This window comes from Myxine glutinosa, chromosome 2, assembly GCF_964187855.1.
Source record: "Myxine glutinosa chromosome 2, kmMyxGlut1.1, whole genome shotgun sequence".
In the NCBI taxonomy this organism is placed as follows: Eukaryota; Metazoa; Chordata; class Myxini; order Myxiniformes; family Myxinidae; genus Myxine; species Myxine glutinosa.
Window position 1 is genome coordinate 107,453,179 of NC_136262.1, and position 22,169 is coordinate 107,475,347.

Here is a 22,169-nt window from a genome sequence, read left to right on the forward strand (position 1 = left end):
GTCATGATGTTTTAAGAATTGCATCAAGAGTGTGATGCTTTGTTTTTGTTGTACCTTTTTTTCTCTGCCCCTGCTTGTAAATACCCTTGCGGTATGGATTGACATGCTTGTGCATTTTGTGGAAATAAACGGTGTTCAAATCTCTATCTCCCTCTCTCTCTCTCTTTCTTTCTTTCTTTCTTCTTCTCTCGCAGCCTCGGAGCTTTTCTCTTAAGTAGACCTCTGCTGCTTTGATATTGGTCGGTTGGAATTCAGAGGTCAACACAGGGCTTGGTGGACTCCAGACTTTGTGGCACCAAAGTCCATCTGTTTATCATTACGGAGGACACAAAGAACTGATAAAAATCCCTCCCCAAGTCCCACTAATGGTGGGATACATTCCAACTCCGCGTTCACATCCTTGGAGGTCACTGGGTCATCTCACAGATGGTTGACTGCTTGGCCGAAGTTCTTTGCACATTTCCTTGCATGCTTTAAGAACAAAGTTCACATTGACGTACAATTTAACTACTTGCATAACTCGCCGACCCTAACAAATATAGAAATCTTCTCTAGACCCCTATATTACGAAAGTCCTGTGTTATATTCTTAATTTATATATTTTGGAAGGGTGGAGAGATGTTTGTGTGTGCTCCAGATGCAATGCAATTGGCATTATTTTGTTTGACCGTGAAGTAGTAGAACACATCCGGTTCGAGTGAACATGGTGTTGCCATTGTTATGTACTGTGTGGCTCTTATAAACATATTGGATAGTTCATAATCCTAGTCATCTTTCAACTCAAATATCGAAACTTCACCTTTTTGATCTGGTTGAGCAACCAATGACCACGAGCGCAGTCTGAGCCGGTTAATAGGTTATCCAAGCTACACGACAACCAGCCTAAACCATCAAACGAGGCAACCAAAAGCAGCATAATTCAACCCCAGACCAGGTATATTTATTACCAAAAAGCAAAAAGCATGGGAGAAGTAAGTAAAGAAGAAGAGCAATCACACAAAAGCAGTAATCATTTCAAAGCAATCACAAGGAATATAAATCACATAATTAACAAACTAATTAACCCCTACTTGATATGTGCCCTTGAAACAATTCAAGTGAACCAACTGCAAATTCCTCAACATTTTATGTCTCTTTTATTCATGCGACAAATACAGTACAAGGAAATGCACAATGTCAGAAGGTTGTTTTCAAACCAGTGGATGTGAAGACTATGCCGGTGTTATGGAGCCTATATTGGTGTTTTGGCAGCTGATTTCCGTGTAACAGCTCTTGAATCAGGCAACACTCAGTGAAACCCTCTGCTTGGTTGCAGCGTTCTTAAAAGCTTTTTGCTCTGGCGATCTCAGGTGTTAACATCTCTCCTGGAGGGCCACCATTAACTGTAAATCACACGAGATCAGCCAACAAGCCTCCGGTGGTGAAGTTCATTGACGGTTTTTCCAATTCATATTTGACACACATTCTCCCCTGTCCTGAATGCAAGGCTCCTGTGTGGATGTTTCGAGGGGAGATTCAAACAGAGGAAACTAACATAAAAACACAGCCAGAGGTTCGATGTGGGGGATGGAGCAATTGTAGGGGAGGGAAAACAAACATCTTTCCATGTTCTGGTGACGCATACCTAACCTCAAAATTTATTATGTGAAGAATCTTTATTAATTAATTAATTAAACAAGCATTAATGATGAAAACTGAACTATACTGAGAAGTTTTATTAACCCCTAAGGATCATTGCCACAAAGATATTATTTGATTTTAAACATGATGCCACCTCCATCAAAACAAAAACTGCACCCATCCATCTTCCCGAACAGCACACGTCCCAGCACTGCCTGTCGACACATGCAAAATCAGTTAAACGGACATTCTAAATATGAGGAAAACATATGATCACATGCTGAGAACAAGCACAGTTTAAACGAGAACAGCACTCAGTAGACAGCATACCTCCACCTGGTTGGCCATATCACTCAATAGTGAAGAATCACTTTAAAATTATACTAGCTGGATCCGGATCTTCACCGAATTTGAATCGATTCTTCCTTGTCACACACACAACCTGTCCACCAAGTTTCGTCCAAATCCATCTATAACTTCTTGAGATGTCCTGCTATGTATCGTTTTTGGCCCTTTCTTCCAATAGTGAAGAATCACTTGAAAAATTCTACTAGCCGGATCCGAATCCGGATCTTCACCAAAATCTAATCATTTCGTCCTTGTCACATTCGCTACATCTCTGCCAAATTTTGTCCGAATCCATCCGCAACCTTTTGAGATATTTTGTTCACAAACGGGCAAACAGACAGACGGGGGTAAAAACAAAGTTCATTGTTTATTGTGAAGATTCAGTGTACGTAATTCATCACTCTTACAAACTCGAGATAAAAATTAAAATAGGCATAAAATTTGTGAATTTTTTTTATTTCTTTCTCTTTTTTTCTTAACAGGAGCAAGGCCCATGGAAGAGCAAGACCTTTCTTTCTCCATCCCCCCACCTTTTTCACCCCCACCCAAGAACTTGGAAAACTTTAAAATATCAAGTTCTAGATCATAGTTGTCTGCGTTTTCTTGGTTTGTCTTCAAACGTTTGTTTCCGCTTGTGCCCTTTATTTTTGTATCGTTTTTATAATTGTAGTATCAGGGTAAAGTGGGTTTTACTTTGGGCCTCATTTCAACTATGGTAGCTCAACGAATCCTTTGTTATTTTTATCCCCTTACATTATTAATCCTACATTGATTCTAAATGTGCTTGGATTACAGTCCGTGAAGCCATACCTTATAAAAGTCAAGGCACTTTAGCCTATTTCCTCAAAGCCTCAACCAGGCGAGCCGCAGCCAGGAGAACCGCAACAACCCCAGGAGCAACCACGGCAACCATGGCAACCACACACAACGTTCCAACAACAAAGCCGAAGAGGATGGTGGATGTCTTGTCACTCGAACCCTGGAGGACAGAAACCGAAGCCATTTTTCAAGCTCTGGAATTGTCTTTACCTGAAGTCAACCACAATCATTTTACCCTGATCAATGAGCGTTCTTAATAGTTGTTTAATAAATAAGTTAATACTGTTGCACAAATTAATATTAACAAATAATACTGTTGTTAATCTGATCTCACTGACTACTACAACCACATCTCCTCCTGCCTTGACCAGCTTGCGCCTATAAAAACCAAAACAGTTTCTTTCACCCATTCTGCTCCCTGGTTTACCCCTGAACTCCGCCTGATGAAAACTCGTGCTCGCCAAACTTGAAAGACTCCGCAATAAAACAGGTCTCACAATTCACTCCCAAGCCTACAAGGACCACCTACAGCACTACAAAGATGCCCTCTCCCGCGCCCGCTCCGCCTACTACTCTCAAATTATCCACTCTGGCTCTGGAAACCCAAAAGCACTCTTCTCGACAATAAACAAACTCCTCAGCCCCCTGGACACCACCACCCAGTCATTCACAGTAGACAACTGCATCTCCTGCCTTTCATTCTTCCAAAGCAAAATTGACAACATCTACAACATCTTAACCACCATCGCACCCGCTCCCCCTCAAACCACCTGCCCCCCTTATCCTGCCAACCCCTGTCTCAGTTCTCCCCAGTCTCTCCTACTGACCTCTCTGAACTCCTCATAGGAATGAAAACTGCCACCTGCACTCTTGACCCCATCCCCTCCAGCTTTGTCAAGGCCTCCCTTCCTGCTCTCTCTCCACTTATCACTGCAACAATAAACTCCTCCCTGTCTACAGGCATCGTCCCACCATCCCTCAAAATTGCTGCTGTTACCCCCATTCTGAAAAAACCTGGACTCAACCCTGACACCCTAAACAACTTCAGACCCATCTCCAACCTACCCTTTCTGTCAAAAGTTTTGGAACGCGCTGTAGCCACTCAACTTAAACATCACCTCTCTGCCAATAACCTGTATGAAACATTCCAATCCGGATGCCGCTCCAACCACAGTACTGAAACTGCTCTCCTCAAAATCACCAACGACCTTCTCCTCTCCTTTGACGCTGGCAACCTCAACATTCTCATCCTCCTTGACCTCAGCGCCACCTTTGACACCATTAATCACACCATCCTCCTCACCCGACTTGAAACCACCTTTGACATTACCGGCACTGCCCTCTCTTGGATCAAATCATACCTCTCCGACAGACGCCAGTTCATCTCCATCAATAACTGCAAATCCCCCGCCGCTCCCCTCCCCCAAGGTTCAGTTCTTGGCCCCCTCCTCTTCATCCTGTACCTGTCCCCCCTTGGTCACTTAATCCGCCGTCATGGTCTCCAATTCCACTGCTTCGCCGATGACATCCAGCTTTTCATCTCCACCAAGTCCATCTCCACCGCCACCCACTCTATCCTGACAAACTGCATCACTGAAATAAAATCCTGGCTTCAAATCAACTTCCTCAAACTTAACTATGATAAATCTGAAATAATCATCATTGGCCCAAAAACGCTCACCAAATCCACCCATAACTTTGCCCTCACCATTCGACGGTTTCCCAGTATGCACCTCCCCTCACATCTGGAATCTTGGCATCATCTTTGACCAAACCCTCTCCTTCGACAAATACACTAAACAGATCACAAAGACAGCCTTCTTTCACCTGAAAAACATCGCCTGTCTCCGTCCATCCCTCTCCTCCACGGCTGCAGAAACCGTCATCCACGCCTTCATCACTCACGTCTGGACTACTGCAACAGCCTCCCCTTTGGTTCACCCTCAATAATCATCAATAAACTCCAATACATTCAGAACTCTGCTGCCCGTCTACTCAACCATTCCCGGACCCATGACCACATCACCCCCGTCCTTTACAAGCTTCACTGGCTCCCCATCCCCCAGAGAATCCGGTACAAAATCCTCCTCTTGACCGACAAAGCCCTCCATAACCTGGCCCCACCCTACCTGGCTGACCTCCTCTCCAGACACACTCCCACCCGCAACCTCCGCTCTGCTGGTACCAACCTCCTGACCCCCCCCCCCCCCCACCCCCATGCGGACCAAATTCAAATCCTGGGGGGACAGGGCCTTCTCCATCGCTGCTCCCACCCTCTGGAACTCACTACCTCACACCATCAGAGACTCCTCCTCACTCACCACATTCAAAGCATCACTCAAGACCCACCTATTCAACACTGCATTCAACATTTAACCCACAGCATTTAACCCCTGACTATCTCTTCTCCTTCCTCTTGCTTTGATTATTTACCTGTTGATTTTTGTCTCTTTGCACTTGTTTTTTGTACTCTGTCAAAGCGTCTTTGGGCTTCTTGAAAAGCGCTATATAAAATAAATGTATTATTATTATTAATGTTAATGTTTACAATTATTGTTAATATGATATTGTAATGTTTATTATAAAAAATTATATTAAACTAGCTGAATGCACCCACGTTGCCCGGGTTCTTTTTGAATGAATTTAATCTTCTGGACATCGGTCTTATCGCTATAATTCAGCTTTTACTCGCGGCCGTAGAAGATTGACTACTATAATTCAGCTCAGCTTTTAATTGCGAAATGGGCCCAGCCTGGCCAATGCGGCCTCGACCGGCCTCGCCACCTAGCCTATAACCTTCCCGAGGCCCGTCCCAACATTTTTGGTTCTTTTTGAATGAATTTTCTACTATAATTCAGCTTTTACTCGCGGCCATAGCAGATTGACTACTATAATTCAGCTCAGCTTTTAATTGTGAAATGGGCCCAGCCCGGCCAATGTGGCCTCGACCGGCCTCGCCACCTAGCCTATAACCTTTCCAGGGCCCGTCCCGACATTTTTTGTTGCAGAGGTTTCCTCCTATCTTTCACCGTTCAGGAGATTAGCGTGTGCAGACAAACAGACAGACAAACAAACAAACAAACAAAAACTTTCTTTTATCTTACTATAATTCACCAAATGTCTGTCTGTCTGTTCGAAGGTACCGTAAAAACTGCTGAACCGATCTCAAAGATATTTTGGGTGGATAATCCTGGGATCTCCAGGAGTAAAATAGGCTATTTAGTTTTCTCAATTCCAGCTTTAATCTCCAGCATTCTCAGGTTTGGACTCACGCATAACATTCGCGTTCGCATAACATTCATTGTCCTCATTGTGACGATGTTGTTTTCCCGGGTGCCGCACAAAACGGCTGCACCGATCGCTGCACAGCTGCACCGATCGGACTCAGTGACCTCGGACAAAGACCTTTTTTTTTCTTTCTTTTTTTGTATACAAGATCGTGGCTCGTGAAAGAGCGAACATTAATCACACGGAAAGACAAACCGACACATAAAACAAATAACATCGGGAGCGGTAGACAAGATGAGGAGAGAGGGGGAAGGACACAAACACAACATTTGAGAGCAGGGACCGAGAGACATGGAGACATCGAGAGATCTGTGGGAGGGAGAGGGCTTTGGGGGGGGAGGCATGGGAAGGGGAGGGGGGTTGGGAGAGGTATAAAACATATGGACACTGTCAGGACTTCCAGGAAAGAAGTTGGAATTTCAAACAAGGTGGATCTGGGGTGAATGAGTGGGGGTAGAAAAGATCAAGGTTTTGGATGGGGGAAGATAAGAGATGGTGGTGAACAGCTGTTTTAAAGACCTGGAGGGAGTAGTGGGATTGAAGGGAGTGTGGGAGTTTGTTCCAGAGGCGGGAGAAAAGAGGAATGAAAGAGTGAATGTGAGCAGAGAGCCGAGATTTCGGCAGTTTAACCATCAGAGGGTTGCTGGCAAATCTTGTGCGACCTGTAGGAATATTTGGGGGACAGAGCACAGAGAGAGCTGGGGGAGCATGGCCGGAGAGGAGTCGGTAGCAGACAGAAAGACCACCTACCTGCCTGCGGTGTGAGTGAAAGGCCCTCAGAGATAGCTTCATCGGGGGAGATTCCAATGATTCTGAAAGCTTTGGTTTCAACAGCGTGAAGCCGAGCTAGGTGTGAGGCAGGATCACCAGCCCATAGGGGAGAACAGTATTCCATTGAGCTGCGGATGAAAGCCTTGTATGTGGTGAGGAGCTCAGGTGTGCCTAGGAAGGACTTCGCACGATGGAGGATGCCCAGTCGCCGACTGGCTTTGGAGGCCAGCTTGGAAATGTGGTTTTCCCAAGAAAGATCATGGCAGATAGTGAGACCCAAAAGCTTGAGCAACAGAACTTCTTGGAGAGGATTGTTGAGAAAGTGGATGGGAGGGTTGTCCAGTCGATCTTTTCGGAGAGACATTGTAAGAGTGTGAGATTTGTCAGGATTGAAAGACATGTTCCACTTGTTTGACCAGTCTGTGATTTTGTCCAGGTCTTCAGAGAGTGAGGAGGCTGCAGACTGCCGATCTGAGGGATGAGGTATGGAGCGGCAGAGAGTGGAGTCATCAGCAAAGAGATAGAGAGGATTTTCCAGAGAGTCAGAGAGATCATTGATGAAGACCAGAAAAAGCACAGGGCCCAGAACACTGCCTTGGGGAACTCCAGCCTGAACAGGAGGAGGAGATGAGAGAAACCCATTCAGGGCCACACGTTGACTACAACTAGCGAGGAAGTCCGCCAGCCATGCGTGAAGATTTCCATGGATACCAAAGGAGGAGAGTTTGGTGAGCAGAGCGGGGTGACAGACCGTATCGAAGGCACGTGAAATGTCAAGGGAGACTGCTCTAATTTCCTGTTTGGCGTTGAGGACCTCCATCCATTGTTGAGAAAGCAGAAGCAGCATGTTCAGAGTAGAGTGACCAGGTCTGAAACCAAATTGATGGTCAGAGATCAAGCCATTGGAGAAGAGGAAAGATTTCATATCTGAAGCAATGATGGATTCCATGACTTTGCTGATAATTGGGAGAAGGCTGATTGGTCTGTAGTTGCTAGGATCTGTTTTTGCACCTTTTTCGTGCAAAGCGGTGATGTTGGCTCATTTCCAAGCAGATGGCAGATGACCTTGAGCAAAAGAGAGGGTGAAGAGAACACAAAGAGGGAGTGAAAGAGCGGAAGAACATGATTTTAGGACCAGTGGGCTGATGCCGTCAGGACCAGTTGCAGAATCAGAGTCGAGGGTTGACAGAAACTTTTCCACCTTGTCAGGAGGAAAGGACACAGAGCCCAGGAGCAGCTGGGTACGACTGGGTACAGTGAGGGATGGGATTGAGGCACAGGATTTAGAGGCAAACACAGAGTTGAGGCATTCAGCTTTTTCACGTGCGGAGTCAGCCGTTAAGCCGTTTGAGGTGAGGGAGGGGATGGAGGGGGAACAAACACCAGAAACAGATTTGACCAGACGCCACCAGGATTTGGAAGAGGGAGACAGTTAAGAGAGTTCGGTCTTGAGAACGTTGAGATATTGTTTCCTGGCTCTCCTGAGGGTGGACACAGACTTGTTTCAGGCTTTGTGAAAGGAAATGAGATTTCCTTCCGTTGGATTTGCTTTCCAGGAGACGAAAGCAAGTTGTTTCTGGGCAACAGCCTCACCACATGATTCCGTGTACCATGGACGGGAGGAAGGGTATGACAACTGAAGACGAGTTGGGATAAATGAAATAAATGAGAGAGAGCAATTTACTTTGAAAGAATTCCCAGGATGAGTTGATGTCAGAGGCGGTGGAGATGGGAGAGCAGTCCAGATGATTGATGGCTGCTTGAAGACCGTGCCAGTTGGCCTGAGTGAAATGCCAGACTCGTCGACGCTGAGGAGGCTCTCTGAGAATGGTCAGAGAGATGTCCACTTTAACAAGCACATGATCAGATGAGCCGATTGGAGCAGAAGAAGAGCAGCAGACATTTTCAGGAAAGTTAGTCAGAAGTGGGAGAGAGAGGATGAGAGAGAGAGGGGGGTGAGAGAGAGAGGGGTGGGAGAGATAGGGGTGGGAGAGAGAGGCGTGGGAGAGAGAGTGGTGGGAGAGAAGGAGTGGGAGAGAAGGAGTGGGAGAGGGAGATGGGTGGGAGAGGGAGAGGGGTGGGAGAGAGAGGGGTGAGAGAGAGAGAGGGGTGGGAGGGAGAGGGGTGGGAGAGAGAGGGGTGGGAGAGAGAGGGGTGAGAGAGAGAGAGGGGTGGGAGAGAGAGGGGTGGTAGAGAGAGGAGTGGGAGAGAGGGGTGGGAGAGAGAGACGGGTGAGAGAGAGAGGGGGGTGAGAGAGAGAGAGGCGTGGGAGAGAGAGTGGTGGGAGAGAAGGAGTTGTGAAAGAGAGAGAGAGGGGTGGGAGAGGGAGAGGGGTGGGAGAGAGAGAGGTGGAAGAGAGGGGTGGGGGAGAGAGGGGTGAGAGAGTGATTGGTGGGTGAGAAGGTGTTGTGAAAGAGAGAGGGGTGGGAGAGGGAGAGGGGTGGGGGAGAGAGAGGGGTGGGAGAGAGAGAGGGGTGAGAGAGAGAGGTGTGAGAGAGGGGTGGGAGAGAGAGGGGTGGGAGAGAGAGGGGTGGGAGAGAGAGGGGTGAGAGAGAGAGGGGGGTGAGAGAGAGAGAGGGGTGAGAGAGAGAGGGGTGAGAGAGAGGGGTGAGAGAGAGGGGTGGGAGGGAGAGGGGTGAGAGAGAGGGGTGGGAGGGAGAGGGGTGAGAGAGAGAGGGGTGGGAGAGAGAGGGGGTGAGAGAGAGAGGGGTGGGAGAGAGAGAGGGGTGGGAGAGAGAGGGGTGGGAGAGAGAGAGGGGTGGGAGAGAGAGAGAGGGGTGGGAGAGAGAGGGGTGAGAGAGAGAGGAGTGAGAGAGAGAGGGGTGAGAGAGAGAGGGGTGAGAGAGAGGTGAGAGAGAGGGGTGGGAGGGAGAGGGGTGAGAGAGAGAGAGGGGTGGGAGAGAGAGGCGTGGGAGAGAGAGGCATGGGAGAGAGAGTGGTGGGAGAGAAGGAGTTGTGAAATAGAGAGGGGTGGGAGAGGGAGAGGGGTGGGAGAGAGAGGGGTGAGAGAGAGAGAGGGGTGGGAGAGAGAGGGGTGGGAGAGAGAGAGGTGGAAGAGAGAGGGGTGGGAGAGAGAGGTGGAAGAGAGGGGTGGGAGAGAGAGGGGTGGGAGAGAGAGGGGTGAGAGAGAGAGGGGTGAGAGAGAGAGGGGTGAGAGAGAGAGGGGTGAGAGAGAGAGGGGTGAGAGAGAGGGGTGGGAGGGAGAGGGGTGAGAGAGAGAGGGGTGGGAGAGAGAGGGGGTGAGAGAGAGAGGGGTGGGAGAGAGAGGGGTGGGAGAGAGAGAGAGGGGTGGGAGAGAGAGGGGTGGGAGAGAGAGAGGGGTGGGAGAGAGAGGGGTGAGAGAGAGAGGAGTGAGAGAGAGAGGAGTGAGAGAGAGGGGTGGGAGGGAGAGGGGTGAGAGAGAGAGAGAGGGGTGGGAGAGAGAGGCGTGGGAGAGAGAGGCATGGGAGAGAGAGTGGTGGGAGAGAAGGAGTTGTGAAATAGAGAGGGGTGGGAGAGGGAGAGGGGTGGGAGAGAGAGGGGTGAGAGAGAGAGGGGTGGGAGAGAGAGGGGTGGGAGAGAGAGGGGTGGGAGAGAGAGAGGTGGAAGAGAGAGGGGTGGGAGAGAGAGAGGTGGAAGAGAGGGGTGGGAGAGAGAGGGGTGAGAGAGTGAGTGGTGGGTGAGAAGGAGTTGTGTTAGAGAGAGAGGGGTGGGAGAGGGAGAGGGAGAGAGGGGTGGGAGAGAGAGAGGGGTGGGAGAGAGGGGTGAGAGAGAGAGGGGTGAGAGAGAGAGGGGTGAGAGAGAGAGGGGTGAGAGAGAGGGGTGAGAGAGAGGGGTGAGAGAGAGAGGGGTGGGAGGGAGAGGGGTGGGAGAGAAAGGGGTGGGAGAGAGAGAGGGGTGGGAGAGAGAGAGGGGTGGGAGAGAGGGGTGGGAGAGAGAGGGGTGAGAGAGAGAGGAGTGAGAGAGAGAGGGGTGAGAGAGAGAGGGGTGAGAGAGACGGGTGAGAGAGAGAGGAGTGGGAGGGAGAGGGGTGAGAGAGAGAGGGGTGGGAGAGAGAGGGGTGAGAGAGTGAGTGGTGGGTGAGAAGGAGTTGTGAAATAGAGAGGGGTGGGAGAGGGAGAGGGGTGGGAGAGAGAGGGGTGGGAGAGAGAGAGGTGGAAGAGAGGGGTGGGAGAGAGAGGGGTGAGAGAGTGAGTGGTGGGTGAGAAGGAGTTGTGAAAGAGAGAGAGGGGTGGGAGAGGGAGAGGGGTGGGAGAGAGAGAGAGAGGGGTGGGAGAGAGAGAGAGGGGCGGGAGGGAGAGAGAGGGGCGGGAGAGAGAGAGAGGGGCGGGAGAGAAGGAGTTGTGAAATAGAGAGGGGTGGGAGAGGGAGAGGGGTGGGAGAGAGAGAGGTGGAAGAGAGGGGTGGGGGAGAGAGGGGTGAGAGAGTGATTGGTGGGTGAGAAGGTGTTGTGAAAGAGAGAGGGGTGGGAGAGGGAGAGGGGTGGGGGAGAGAGAGGGGTGGGAGAGAGAGAGGGGTGAGAGAGAGAGGTGTGAGAGAGGGGTGGGAGAGAGAGGGGTGGGAGAGAGAGGGGTGGGAGAGAGAGGGGTGGGAGAGAGAGGGGTGAGAGAGAGAGGGGTGAGAGAGAGGGGTGAGAGAGAGGGGTGGGAGGGAGAGGGGTGAGAGAGAGAGGGGTGGGAGAGAGAGGGGGTGAGAGAGAGAGGGGTGGGAGAGAGAGGGGTGGGAGAGAGAGAGGGGTGGGAGAGAGAGAGGGGTGGGAGAGAGAGAGGGGTGGGAGAGAGAGGGGTGAGAGAGAGGTGAGAGAGAGGGGTGGGAGGGAGAGGGGTGAGAGAGAGAGAGGGGTGGGAGAGAGAGGCGTGGGAGAGAGAGGCATGGGAGAGAGAGTGGTGGGAGAGAAGGAGTTGTGAAATAGAGAGGGGTGGGAGAGGGAGAGGGGTGGGAGAGAGAGGGGTGGGAGAGAGAGGGGTGGGAGAGAGAGAGGTGGAAGAGAGAGGGGTGGGAGAGAGAGAGGTGGAAGAGAGGGGTGGGAGAGAGAGGGGTGAGAGAGTGAGTGGTGGGTGAGAAGGAGTTGTGATAGAGAGAGAGGGGTGGGAGAGGGAGAGAGGGGTGGGAGAGAGAGAGGGGTGGGAGAGAGGAGTGAGAGAGAGGGGTGAGAGAGAGAGGGGTGAGAGAGAGAGGGGTGAGAGAGAGAGGGGTGAGAGAGAGGGGTGAGAGAGAGGGGTGAGAGAGAGAGGGGTGGGAGGGAGAGGGGTGGGAGAGAAAGGGGTGGGAGAGAGAGAGGGGTGGGAGAGAGAGAGGGGTGGGAGAGAGGGGTGGGAGAGAGAGGGGTGAGAGAGAGAGGAGTGAGAGAGGGGGGTGAGAGAGAGAGGGGTGAGAGAGAGAGGGGTGGGAGGGAGAGGGGTGAGAGAGAGAGGGGTGGGAGAGAGAGGGGTGAGAGAGTGAGTGGTGGGTGAGAAGGAGTTGTGAAATAGAGAGGGGTGGGAGAGGGAGAGGGGTGGGAGAGAGAGGGGTGGGAGAGAGAGAGGTGGAAGAGAGGGGTGGGAGAGAGAGGGGTGAGAGAGTGAGTGGTGGGTGAGAAGGAGTTGTGAAAGAGAGAGAGGGGTGGGAGAGGGAGAGGGGTGGGAGAGAGAGAGAGAGGGGTGGGAGAGAGAGAGGGGCGGGAGAGAGAGAGAGGGGCGGGAGGGAGAGAGAGAGAGGGGCGGGAGAGAGAGAGAGGGGCGGGAGGGAGAGAGAGAGAGGGGCGGGAGAGAGAGAGAGAGGGGCGGGAGAGAGAGAGAGAGGGGCGGGAGAGAGAGAGAGAGGGGCGGGAGAGAGAGAGAGGGGCGAGAGAGAGGGGCGGGAGAGAGAGAGAGAAAGAGAAAGAGAAAGAGAGAAAGAGAAATGAAAGAGAGGGGTGGGAGAGAGTTGTGAAATGGAGAGAGGCGGGGAGAGAGGGGTGAGAGAGAGAGTGGTGGGTGAGAAGGAGTTGTGAAAGAGAGAGGGAGAGGGGTGGGAGAGGGAGAGGGGTGGGAGAGAGAGAGGGGCGGGAGAGAGAGAGGAGCGGGAGAGAGAGAGAGGGGCGGGAGAGACAGAGAGAGGAAAGAGAGGTAGAGAGGGGTGGGAGAGAGTTGTGAAATAGAGAGAGGGGAGGAGAGAGACGAAAGAGAGAGTTGTGAAACAGAGAGAGGGGAGAGAGAGAGAGAGAGAGATAGAGAGAGAGAGAGAGAGAGAGAGAGAGAAAGAGAGAGGAAAGAGAGCGAGGGAGGAGAGAGAGGGAGGGGGGAGAGAGAGGGAGGGGGGAGAGAGAGAGAGAGAGAGAGAGAGAGGGGGGAGAGAGAGTTGTGAAATAGAGAGAGGGGGAAGCACACAAGTACAATGGTAGAGAACAGGTGCATCGGGATATCTGTGGGATGGAGAGGGCTTGGGGGGAGGAGGGAGGGGTACATGGTATAAAGCAAATGAACACTTCTAGGAATTTCAGGAAAGAAGTTGGGGGATTTAAAGAGGTGGATTTTGGGTGTTTTAACGGGGGTAGAAAAGATCATGGTTTTGGATGGGGGAAGATAAGAGGTGAACAGCTGTTTTAAAGACCTGGCGGGAGGAGTGGGATTGAAGAGAGTGAGGGAGTTTGTTCCAGAGGCAGGAAAAAAGTGGCATGAAGGAGTGAAGGAACCGGCCCAGAGGGGAGAGCAGTATTCCATTGAGCTGCGGATGAAAGTGTTACAGATTCATCACTTCCGTTGTGGTTCTCATCCACTGTAAACATTTTTGGTTCCATGTACTATTATTGTTATCGTTTAAGTGAAATGAGGATATCTGTTTTCAAAAGGTTAAAAAAATTAATGTTTTAAAAGAAACCGGAAACCGGATCGAAAACCCGACGAAGAAGAGGAAGAGGAGGCGGAGCAAGTGAGGTCGAGAAGAAGCCGAGCTGCTTCGATGTCTTGAGCAAACGTTGGCGAACAGGGGTCACGAGTGAACTTTGGGTTTCCTGTGAAAGGGATTCCTGTGACAGAATGGTTATCGCTGTGACAGATAAACCTGCGTGTCAGGTTTTGCGGTTGATTCCGAAGAGAATCATTGGAGTGCCGTTACGCCTCGAGTACGGGCCCGTTGGTCATTTTGCCTCGCACCCGATTTCGCATCACTCCAGGCTTTTCACCTCGCTTCAACCATTTCACCGCATCCAGACGTTAACCTGGTTTGCATGTGTAATGTGGATTTTGAGTGGGAATTTGCGGTTTGCCGTGTGGGAGCTGTTGAACAGTCCATACCCGAAGGTGTGATTTCCCAGTCGCCTTTTTAGGGTACCTTTGCCCATATTTGGCAGTGTGACTGTCAACCGAACGGGATTTTGGTCTCGATACGACATCGTTCTGACCATCACTGGAGCATGGATCGACTTTGGCTTGAAGCCGGGACAGAGACATTGGGAATGTTATTTTCGCTCACTTGGAGAACAGTCAGTTATATTGTACGAAACTGATGGTACCATCATAGGAATGATATATTGGTTGTACAATTGATTAATATTGTTATTGTGTTGTTATTCTTGTGTGACCTTAATACAATACTTGTTTGTTGGTAACAATTGGTGTGGTTTCACCATTGATCTTTGACACACAGAATAACACATCTTTCTGCCGTGACTCCTCTCGGGGCTCGGAGGTACACCGTGACCGGGGTTTGGGGAGGAGCATGTAACAAAAGCTTTGTACGTGGTGAAGAGCTCAGAAGTGCCCAGAAAAAAACTTTGCACAACGGAGGATACCGAGACGGCGACTGGTTTTGGAGGCCAGCTTGGAAATGTGGTTTTCCCAGGAAAGATCATTGTAGATAGTGAGACCCAAAAGCTTGAGTGACAGAACTTCTTCAAGAGGATTGTTCAGAAAGTAGATGGGAGGGTTTTCCAGTCGGTCTTTTCGGAGAGACATTGTAAGAGTGAGATTTGTCAGGATTGAAAGACATGTTCCACTTGTTTGCCCAGTCTGTGATTTTGTCCAGGTCTGCAGAGTGTGAGGAGGCTGCAGACTGCCGATCTGAGGGATGAGGAATGGAGCGGCAGAGAGTGTAGTCATTAGCAAAGAGATAGAGAGGATTTGCCAGAGAGTGGGAGAGATCATTGATGAAGACCAGAAGAAGCACAGGGCCCAGAACACGGAAAGATCCACACACTGAAAAACTGAAAGACTGAAAGATCAGCGATTCGTAGGTATGAAGTTCGATAGTATAGAAACTGTTACAACCTGTTCCAAGGCAAGGTATTTTGCACTAGGCCGAAACAAAAAGCCCCTGCGAGATGAAGATGGGCTGACCAGGATTAAAGCCGGTATTTATTTTAATTAAATAAATTATTTTCAAAAGGAGTGTTTAAATTTACCCCAACACCCAGTTTTCATTCCTGAGTTGCCTTGGTATTCAAGCACAGATTCGGGTCACCACACACACACACACACACACACACACACACACACACACACACACACACACACACACACACACACACACACACACACACACACACACACACACACACACACACACACACACACTATTATAGATAAGTACTATGGAACAACTTCATTGGAAATCAGGTAACACTAAGTACAGATGTTATTGTGGAGTTATACAAGTAAAAAATAAAACTTTGCAATGCAGTGAAAACTAGACTAATGCAGGCATTTATACTTCCTGAGATCTCGTGAGAGAATGGACAAAATAATGACAATGAACAGGAATTGATAAAGGAACATAAAAATGTAGAGAAAAGGTTATGTTTATACTGTACTTGTTTTCTAGAATATGGGTGAACATGTTACATACTGATTCCTTGTCAGAAGATTCCTTGTCAGAAGATTTCTCGTCAGTGGAGGTCTTGTCAGTGGAGGTCTTGTCAGTGGAGGTCTTGTCAGTGGAGGTCTTGTCAGTGGAGGTCTTGTCAGTGGAGGTCTTGTCAGAAGCATCATCAAGCTGCTTCAACATAGCCTTCAACCATGATTTGCCAATGCCCTGCATGGTAAAAACAAATCGTTACGCATCTGGTGCTATAAATGTGTATATAATGTTCACATTCAAATGTGAAGCAAGAGAAAACTAGAATGATACTTTTCGACGTCACGACATCGACCGATATGCCTCCACCCACATTATTACATAATAATAATAATAATAATAATAATAATACATTTATTTTATATAGCGCTTTTCAAGAAGCCCAGAGACGCTTTGACAGAGTACAAAAAACAAGTGCAAAAAGACAAAAATCAACAGGTAAATAATCAAAGCAAAAGGAAGGAGAAGGATAAGAGATAGTCAGGGGTTAAATGCTGTGGGTTAAATGTTGAATGCAGTGTTGAACAGGTGGGTCTTGAGTGATGTTTTGAATGTGGTGAGTGAGGAGGAGTCTCTGATGGTGTGAGGTAGTGAGTTCCAGAGGATGGGAGCAGCGATGGAGAAGGCCCTGTCCCCCCGGGATCTGAATTTGGTCCGGATGGGGGGGGGGGGGGGGCGGTCAGGAGGTTGGTACCAGCAGAGCAGAGGTTGCGGGTGGGACTGTGTCAGGAGAGGAGGTCAGCCAGGTAGGATGGGGCCAGGTTATGGAGGGCTTTGTAGGTCAAGAGGAGGATTTTGTACTGGATTCTCTGGGGGATGGGGAGCCAGTGAAGCTTGTAAAGGACGGGGGTGATGTGGTCACGGGTCCGGGAATGGGTGAGTAGACGGGCAGCGGAGTTCTGAATGTATTGGAGTTTATTGATGATTATTGAGGGTGAACCATAAAGGAGGCTGTTGCAGTAGTCCAGACGGGAGGTGATGAAGGCGTGGATGAGGGTTTCTGCAGCCGTGGAGGAGAGGGATGAGCGGAGACGGGCGATGTTTTTCAGGTGAAAGAAGGCTGACTTTGTGATCTGTTTAGTGTATTTGTCTAAGGAAAGGGTTTGGTCAAAGATGATGCCAAGATTCCAGATGTGAGGGGAGGTGGATACTGGGAAACCGTCGATGTTGAGGGCAAAGTTATGGGTGGACTTGGTGAGCGTTTTTGGGCCAATGATGATTATTTCAGATTTATCATAGTTAAGTTTGAGGAAGTTGATTTGAAGCCAGGATTTTATTTCAGTGATGCAGTTTGTCAGGATAGAGTGGGTGGCGGTGGAGATGGACTTGGTGGAGATGAAAAGCTGGATGCCATCGGCGAAGCAGTGGAATTGGAGACCATGACGGCGGATTAAGTGACCAAGGGGGGACAGGTACAGGATGAAGAGGAGGGGGCCAAGAACTGAACCTTGGGGGACACCTTGGGGGAGGGGGGCAGTGGGGGATTTGCAGTTATTGATGGAGATGAACTGGCGTCTGTCAGAGAGGTATGATTTGATCCAAGAGAGGGCAGTGCCGGTAATGTTAAAGGTAGTTTCAAGTCGGGTGAGGAGGATGGTGTGATTGATGGTGTCAAAGGCGGCGCTGAGGTCGAGGAGGATGAGAATGTTGAGGTTGCCAGCGTCAGAGGAGAGGAGAAGGTCGTTGGTGAATTTGAGGAGAGCAGTTGGAGATGCGATCCGGGGCACCGCCGATGTCGATGGTGAAATATTTGTCCCCGGTCTCCAGCACGTGGAAGGGGCCGTCGTACGGGGGCTGTAGCGGTGCCCGGTGGGCGTCGTGCCGGACGAAGACGTACTCCGTCGTGCGAAGCTCCGGGGCGACGTGGGAAGACGGGCAACCGTGGTGTGCCGTCGGCACCGGGGCGAACCTCCGGGCGGTCTCCTGAAGGGCGGAGCGCTGTTGCGCCGCGGACCAAGGAGCCGTGGAGTCGGGGATAAATTCGCCCGGTACCCGCAGTGGTTGCCCGAAGACCAGCTCCGCCGAGGACATGCGCAGGTCGTCCTTGGGCGCCGTCCTGAGGCCCAGCAGAACCCAGGGGAGCCCGTCGGCCCAGCTGCCGTCGCGGAGGCTGGCCCAGAGCGTGGCCTTCATCGAGCGATGAAAGCGCTCGCACAGGCCATTGGCCTGGGGGTGGTAGGCCGTGGTGCGGTGTAGTTTCACGCCGAGCCCTTGCGCCGCCGCGGCCCAGAGCTCCGAGGTGAACTGGGGTCGGCGGTCGGACGAGATGTCCGAGGGGGCACCGAACCAGGTAACCCAAGTGGCGATGAAGGCTTGCGCCACATCAGCCGCAGACGCCGCCGCCAATGGGACGGCCTCCAGCCACCATGTGGTGCGGTCCACCATGGTGAGGAGGTGGGTCAACCCCCGCGAGGGGGGCAGAGGCCCCACCAGGTCGACGTGCACGTGGTCGAACTGACGCTCGGGCACCGCAAACGGGGCCAAAGGGGCCTGGGTGTGGCGGTGGACCTTTGCGCGCTGGCACGCGAGGTACGTCCTGGCCCAGTCGCGGACATCCTTCCTGAGGCCATGCCAGACGAACTTCGCCGCGACGAGCTTCTGGGAGGCCTTCGTGCCCGGGTGGGACAGGCCGTGGATGGCGTCGAACACTGGGCGCTGCCAACCAGTAGGCACGATGGGGCGAGGCCGGCCGAGGGAGACGTCGCACAGGAGGGCCGCGCCCGCGGCGTCGAACAGCACCTCGGTGACACGGAGGCCCGTGACGGCGGTCCGCAAAGCCCGGACGCCGGGGTCGGCGGTCTGGTCCTCCGCCATCCGGGCATAGTCGATCCCGAGGTGGACCGCGTGCGCGACGGACCGGGAAAGGCAATCCGCCACCGGGTTGTCTTTACCCACCATGTGACGGATGTCCGTCGTACACTCGGACACGGCAGAGAGGTGACGCTGCTGCCGTGCCGACCATGGCTCGGCGACCTTGGCCATCGCGAACACAAGGGGCTTGTGGTCGACGAAAGCCGTGAATGGGCGGCCCTCCAGCAGAACACCTCACCACCACGAAATTCAAAACACCTCACCACCACGTAATTCAAAACACCTCACCACCACATAATTAAAAACACCTCACCACCACGTAATTCAAAACACCTCACCACCACTTAATTAAAAACACCTCACCACCACATAATTAAAAACACCTCACCACCACGTAATTAAAAACACCGCACCACCACGTAATTAAAAACACCTCACCACCAAATAATTTAAAACACCTCACCACCACATCATTTAAAACACTTCACCACCATGTAATTAAAAACACCTCACCACCATCTAATTAAAAACACCTCACCACCACATAATTAAAAACACCTCACCACCACCTAATTAAAAACACCTCACCACCACATAATTAAAAACACGTCACCACCGCATAATTAAAAGCACCTCACCACCGCATAATTAAAAACACCTCACCACCACATAATTAAAAACACCTCACCACCACATAATTAAAAACACCTCACCACCGCGTAATTAAAAACACCTCACCACCACATAATTTAAAACACTTCACCACCACATAATTAAAAACACCTCACCACAACAAAATTAAAAACACCTCACCATCGCATAATTAAAACACCTCACCACCACAAAATTAAAACACCTCACCACCACATAATTAAAAACACACCACCACCATGTAATTAAAAACACCTCACCACCACATAACTTAAAACACTTCACCACCACATCATTAAAAACACCTCACCACCACAAAATTAAAACACCTCACCACCACATAATTAAATACACCTCACCACCACGTAATTAAAAACACCTCACCACCACAAAATTAAACCACCACGTAATTAAAAACACCTCACCACCACATAATTAAAAACACCTCACCACCACATAATTAAAAACACCTCACCACAACAAAATTAAAACACCTCACCACCACATAATAAAAAACACCCCACCACCACATAATTAAAAACACCTCACCACCACATAATTAAAACACCTCACTACCACAAAATTAAAACACCTCTCCAGCACATAATTAAAAACACCTCACCACCACAAAATCAAAACACCTCACCACCACATAATTAAAACACCTCACCACCACATAATTAAAAGCATCTCACCACCGCGTAATTAAAAACACCTCAACACCACAAAATTAAAACACCTCACCACCACATAATTAAATACACCTCACCACCTCATCATTAAAAACACCTCACCACCACAAAATTAAAATACCTCACCACCAAATAATTAAAACACCTCACCACCACAAAATTAAAACACCTCACCACTACAAAATTAAAAACACCTCACCACCACAAAATTAAAAACACCTCACCACCATGAAATTCGAAACTCCTCACCACCACATAATTCAAAACACCTCACCACCACATAATTAAAAACACCTCACCACCACAAAATCAAAACATCCTCACCACCACATAATTAAAAACACCTCACCACCACGTAATTAAAAACACCTCACCACCATGAAATTTGAAACACATCACCACCACATAATTCAAAACAGCTCACCACCACAAAATTAAAAACACCTCACCACCACGAAATTCGAAACACCTCACCACCACAAAATTAAAAACACCTAACCACCACAAAATTAAAAACACCTCACCACCACGAAATTCGAAACACCTCACCACCACGTAATTCAAAACACCTCACCACCACGTAATTCGAAACACCTCACCACCACGTAATTAAAAACACCTCACCACCACAAAATTAAAATACCTCACCACCACGTAATTAAAAACACCTCACCACCACAAAATTAAAAACACGTAACCACATAATATAAAACACCTCACCACCACGAAATTTGAAACACCTCACCACCACGTAATTACAAACGTTGGAGTGTTTACATGAGGAGTTAAACGGAAGTGAAACCACTTGGTGAGCATTCGATAAGCTCATTGGTCATGGAACACACGACACACACCAGGATTGCGAGAGACGGTTTTGGAGGGAATGTGGTCAAACCAGGTGATCTCATCATTGATTCGCATAAATCCGCGATAAAAAATAAATAAATGATGGAATCCACGATAGAAATAAAAATAAAAAGGAATCCTTGTTTTGGTTTTAAAAGGTCTAAACTGTGAGGAGGTTTAATGTCGAGGAATAAAGAAAAGAAGAGATTAACATGAGTTTAACAACTTATTGATTTTTTTTTTATCGATTGGGTAAACTTACCATGGGTGAGGAGAACATTTTTGGTTTGGGAACGAAGTCCGGGTTGTCCAACAAGTCACGAACAATGCATCCAACGTTGAAGTTCAAGGTGGGAGTGGGAGAACTCCACGGGATTTGGAGAGTAACTGGTTGACGAGGGGATATAATAGAGGGATAGGGAACGGGGAGGAGGGAGGAGGGGATTTCCCTGCCTCTGGGACTTTCCTGTGGGGGAGGAGGAAGGGATTTCCCTGCCTCTGGGACTTTCCTGTGGGGGAGGAGGAGGGGATTTCCCTGCCTCTGGGACTTGCCCTGTTTTATCTGTGGTCCTGCACTGTACATTTCCATCCCAGGGGAAGGATTAATGAATCCCCTCTCAAAATATTTTATATTTATTGTGATTGAATTAGTGAATTTTAACGTTTAAAAATGATAAATCTGCATCCTTTTTCAGCGAATTTGTTTTTAAAAGATTGTTCTGACCTGCAGTGCTCGATTAAACCTTCACAAGGAGGGGGAATATTTTCTTACCAAACAATATTTTTGGGATCAGTTTCAACATGATTGCTACACCTGGAGAACAGGTTGCTTGAGGTTGAGTGAAGAATCTGTCTCTCTGGCTTATTTCCATTGAGAGTTGAAGAAGTTATATTAACAAAGTACGTTTTTTATTCTCCTCATTTAATTGATTACCTGCACACAAATAAATAATATTCACCTGAAATACAATCACAAACCATGTGACTTCGAAAAAAAAAACAGAAAATTCTCAAAAAGACTCGTTACAAAGAATAACACTGAAACAACATACAAACTTCCATAAAAATAAGAGGCGGTGTGTATATGTGTGTGTGTGTGTGTATGTGTGTGTGTGTATGTGTATATGTGTGTATATGTATGTGTGTGTGTGTGTATGTGTGTGTGTGTGTATGTGTATATGTGTGTATATGTATATGTGTGTGTGTGTGTGTGTGTGTGTGTGTGTGTGTATGTGTGTGTGTGTATGTGTATATGTGTGTATATGTATGTGTGTGTGTGTGTATGTGTGTATGTGTGTATGTGTGTGTATGTGTATATGTGTGTGTGTGTGTGTGTGTGTGTGTGTGTGTGTGTGTGTGTGTGTGTGTGTGTGTGTATATGTGTGTATGTGTGCAGTAAAATGGGCGTATCTTTTATTCATCAGGGTAAAATGTGCATATTTCATTTATCACTCATTGTAGGGGAACTCCAATGGTTGTGTCAAGTTTAAACTTGCCGTGAAAGTACACCTGGCGACGCGTCACGGCTAACAC

General features: G+C 49.2%; 1 protein-coding gene across 3 annotated transcripts; it reads right to left on the bottom strand.

The window, feature by feature from the left end:
• Positions 1-913: 913 nt before the first annotated feature.
• LOC137417801 (uncharacterized) lies at positions 914-21,228 on the bottom strand. Of its 3 annotated transcripts, none has more exons than XM_078772763.1 (4): positions 20,899-21,082; positions 15,628-15,813; positions 2,779-2,947; positions 914-1,835 (listed from the first exon to the last, which is right to left on the bottom strand). In XM_078772763.1, exons 1-3 carry the CDS (start codon positions 20,914-20,916, stop codon positions 2,804-2,806), a joined length of 348 nt encoding a protein of 115 aa, XP_078628889.1. In that variant the 5' UTR covers positions 20,917-21,082; the 3' UTR covers positions 914-1,835; positions 2,779-2,803. The 3 variants fall into 3 exon arrangements, 2 of the variants coding, with proteins under 2 accessions (XP_078628889.1, XP_078628890.1); XM_078772764.1 differs by having other exon boundaries at positions 914-1,831; positions 20,899-21,059; XR_013622538.1 differs by lacking the exon at positions 2,779-2,947 and having other exon boundaries at positions 20,899-21,228.
• Between the last annotated feature and the right edge of the window lie 941 nt (positions 21,229-22,169).

Excerpts from the sequence above, each read along its gene's own strand:
- LOC137417801 (XM_078772763.1), bottom strand. Across the intron at positions 2,948-15,627 it reads AATCTTCTGACAAGGAATCA|GGTTCGAGTGACAAGACATC; the intron begins GTATGTAACATG and ends TCTGTCCTCCAG.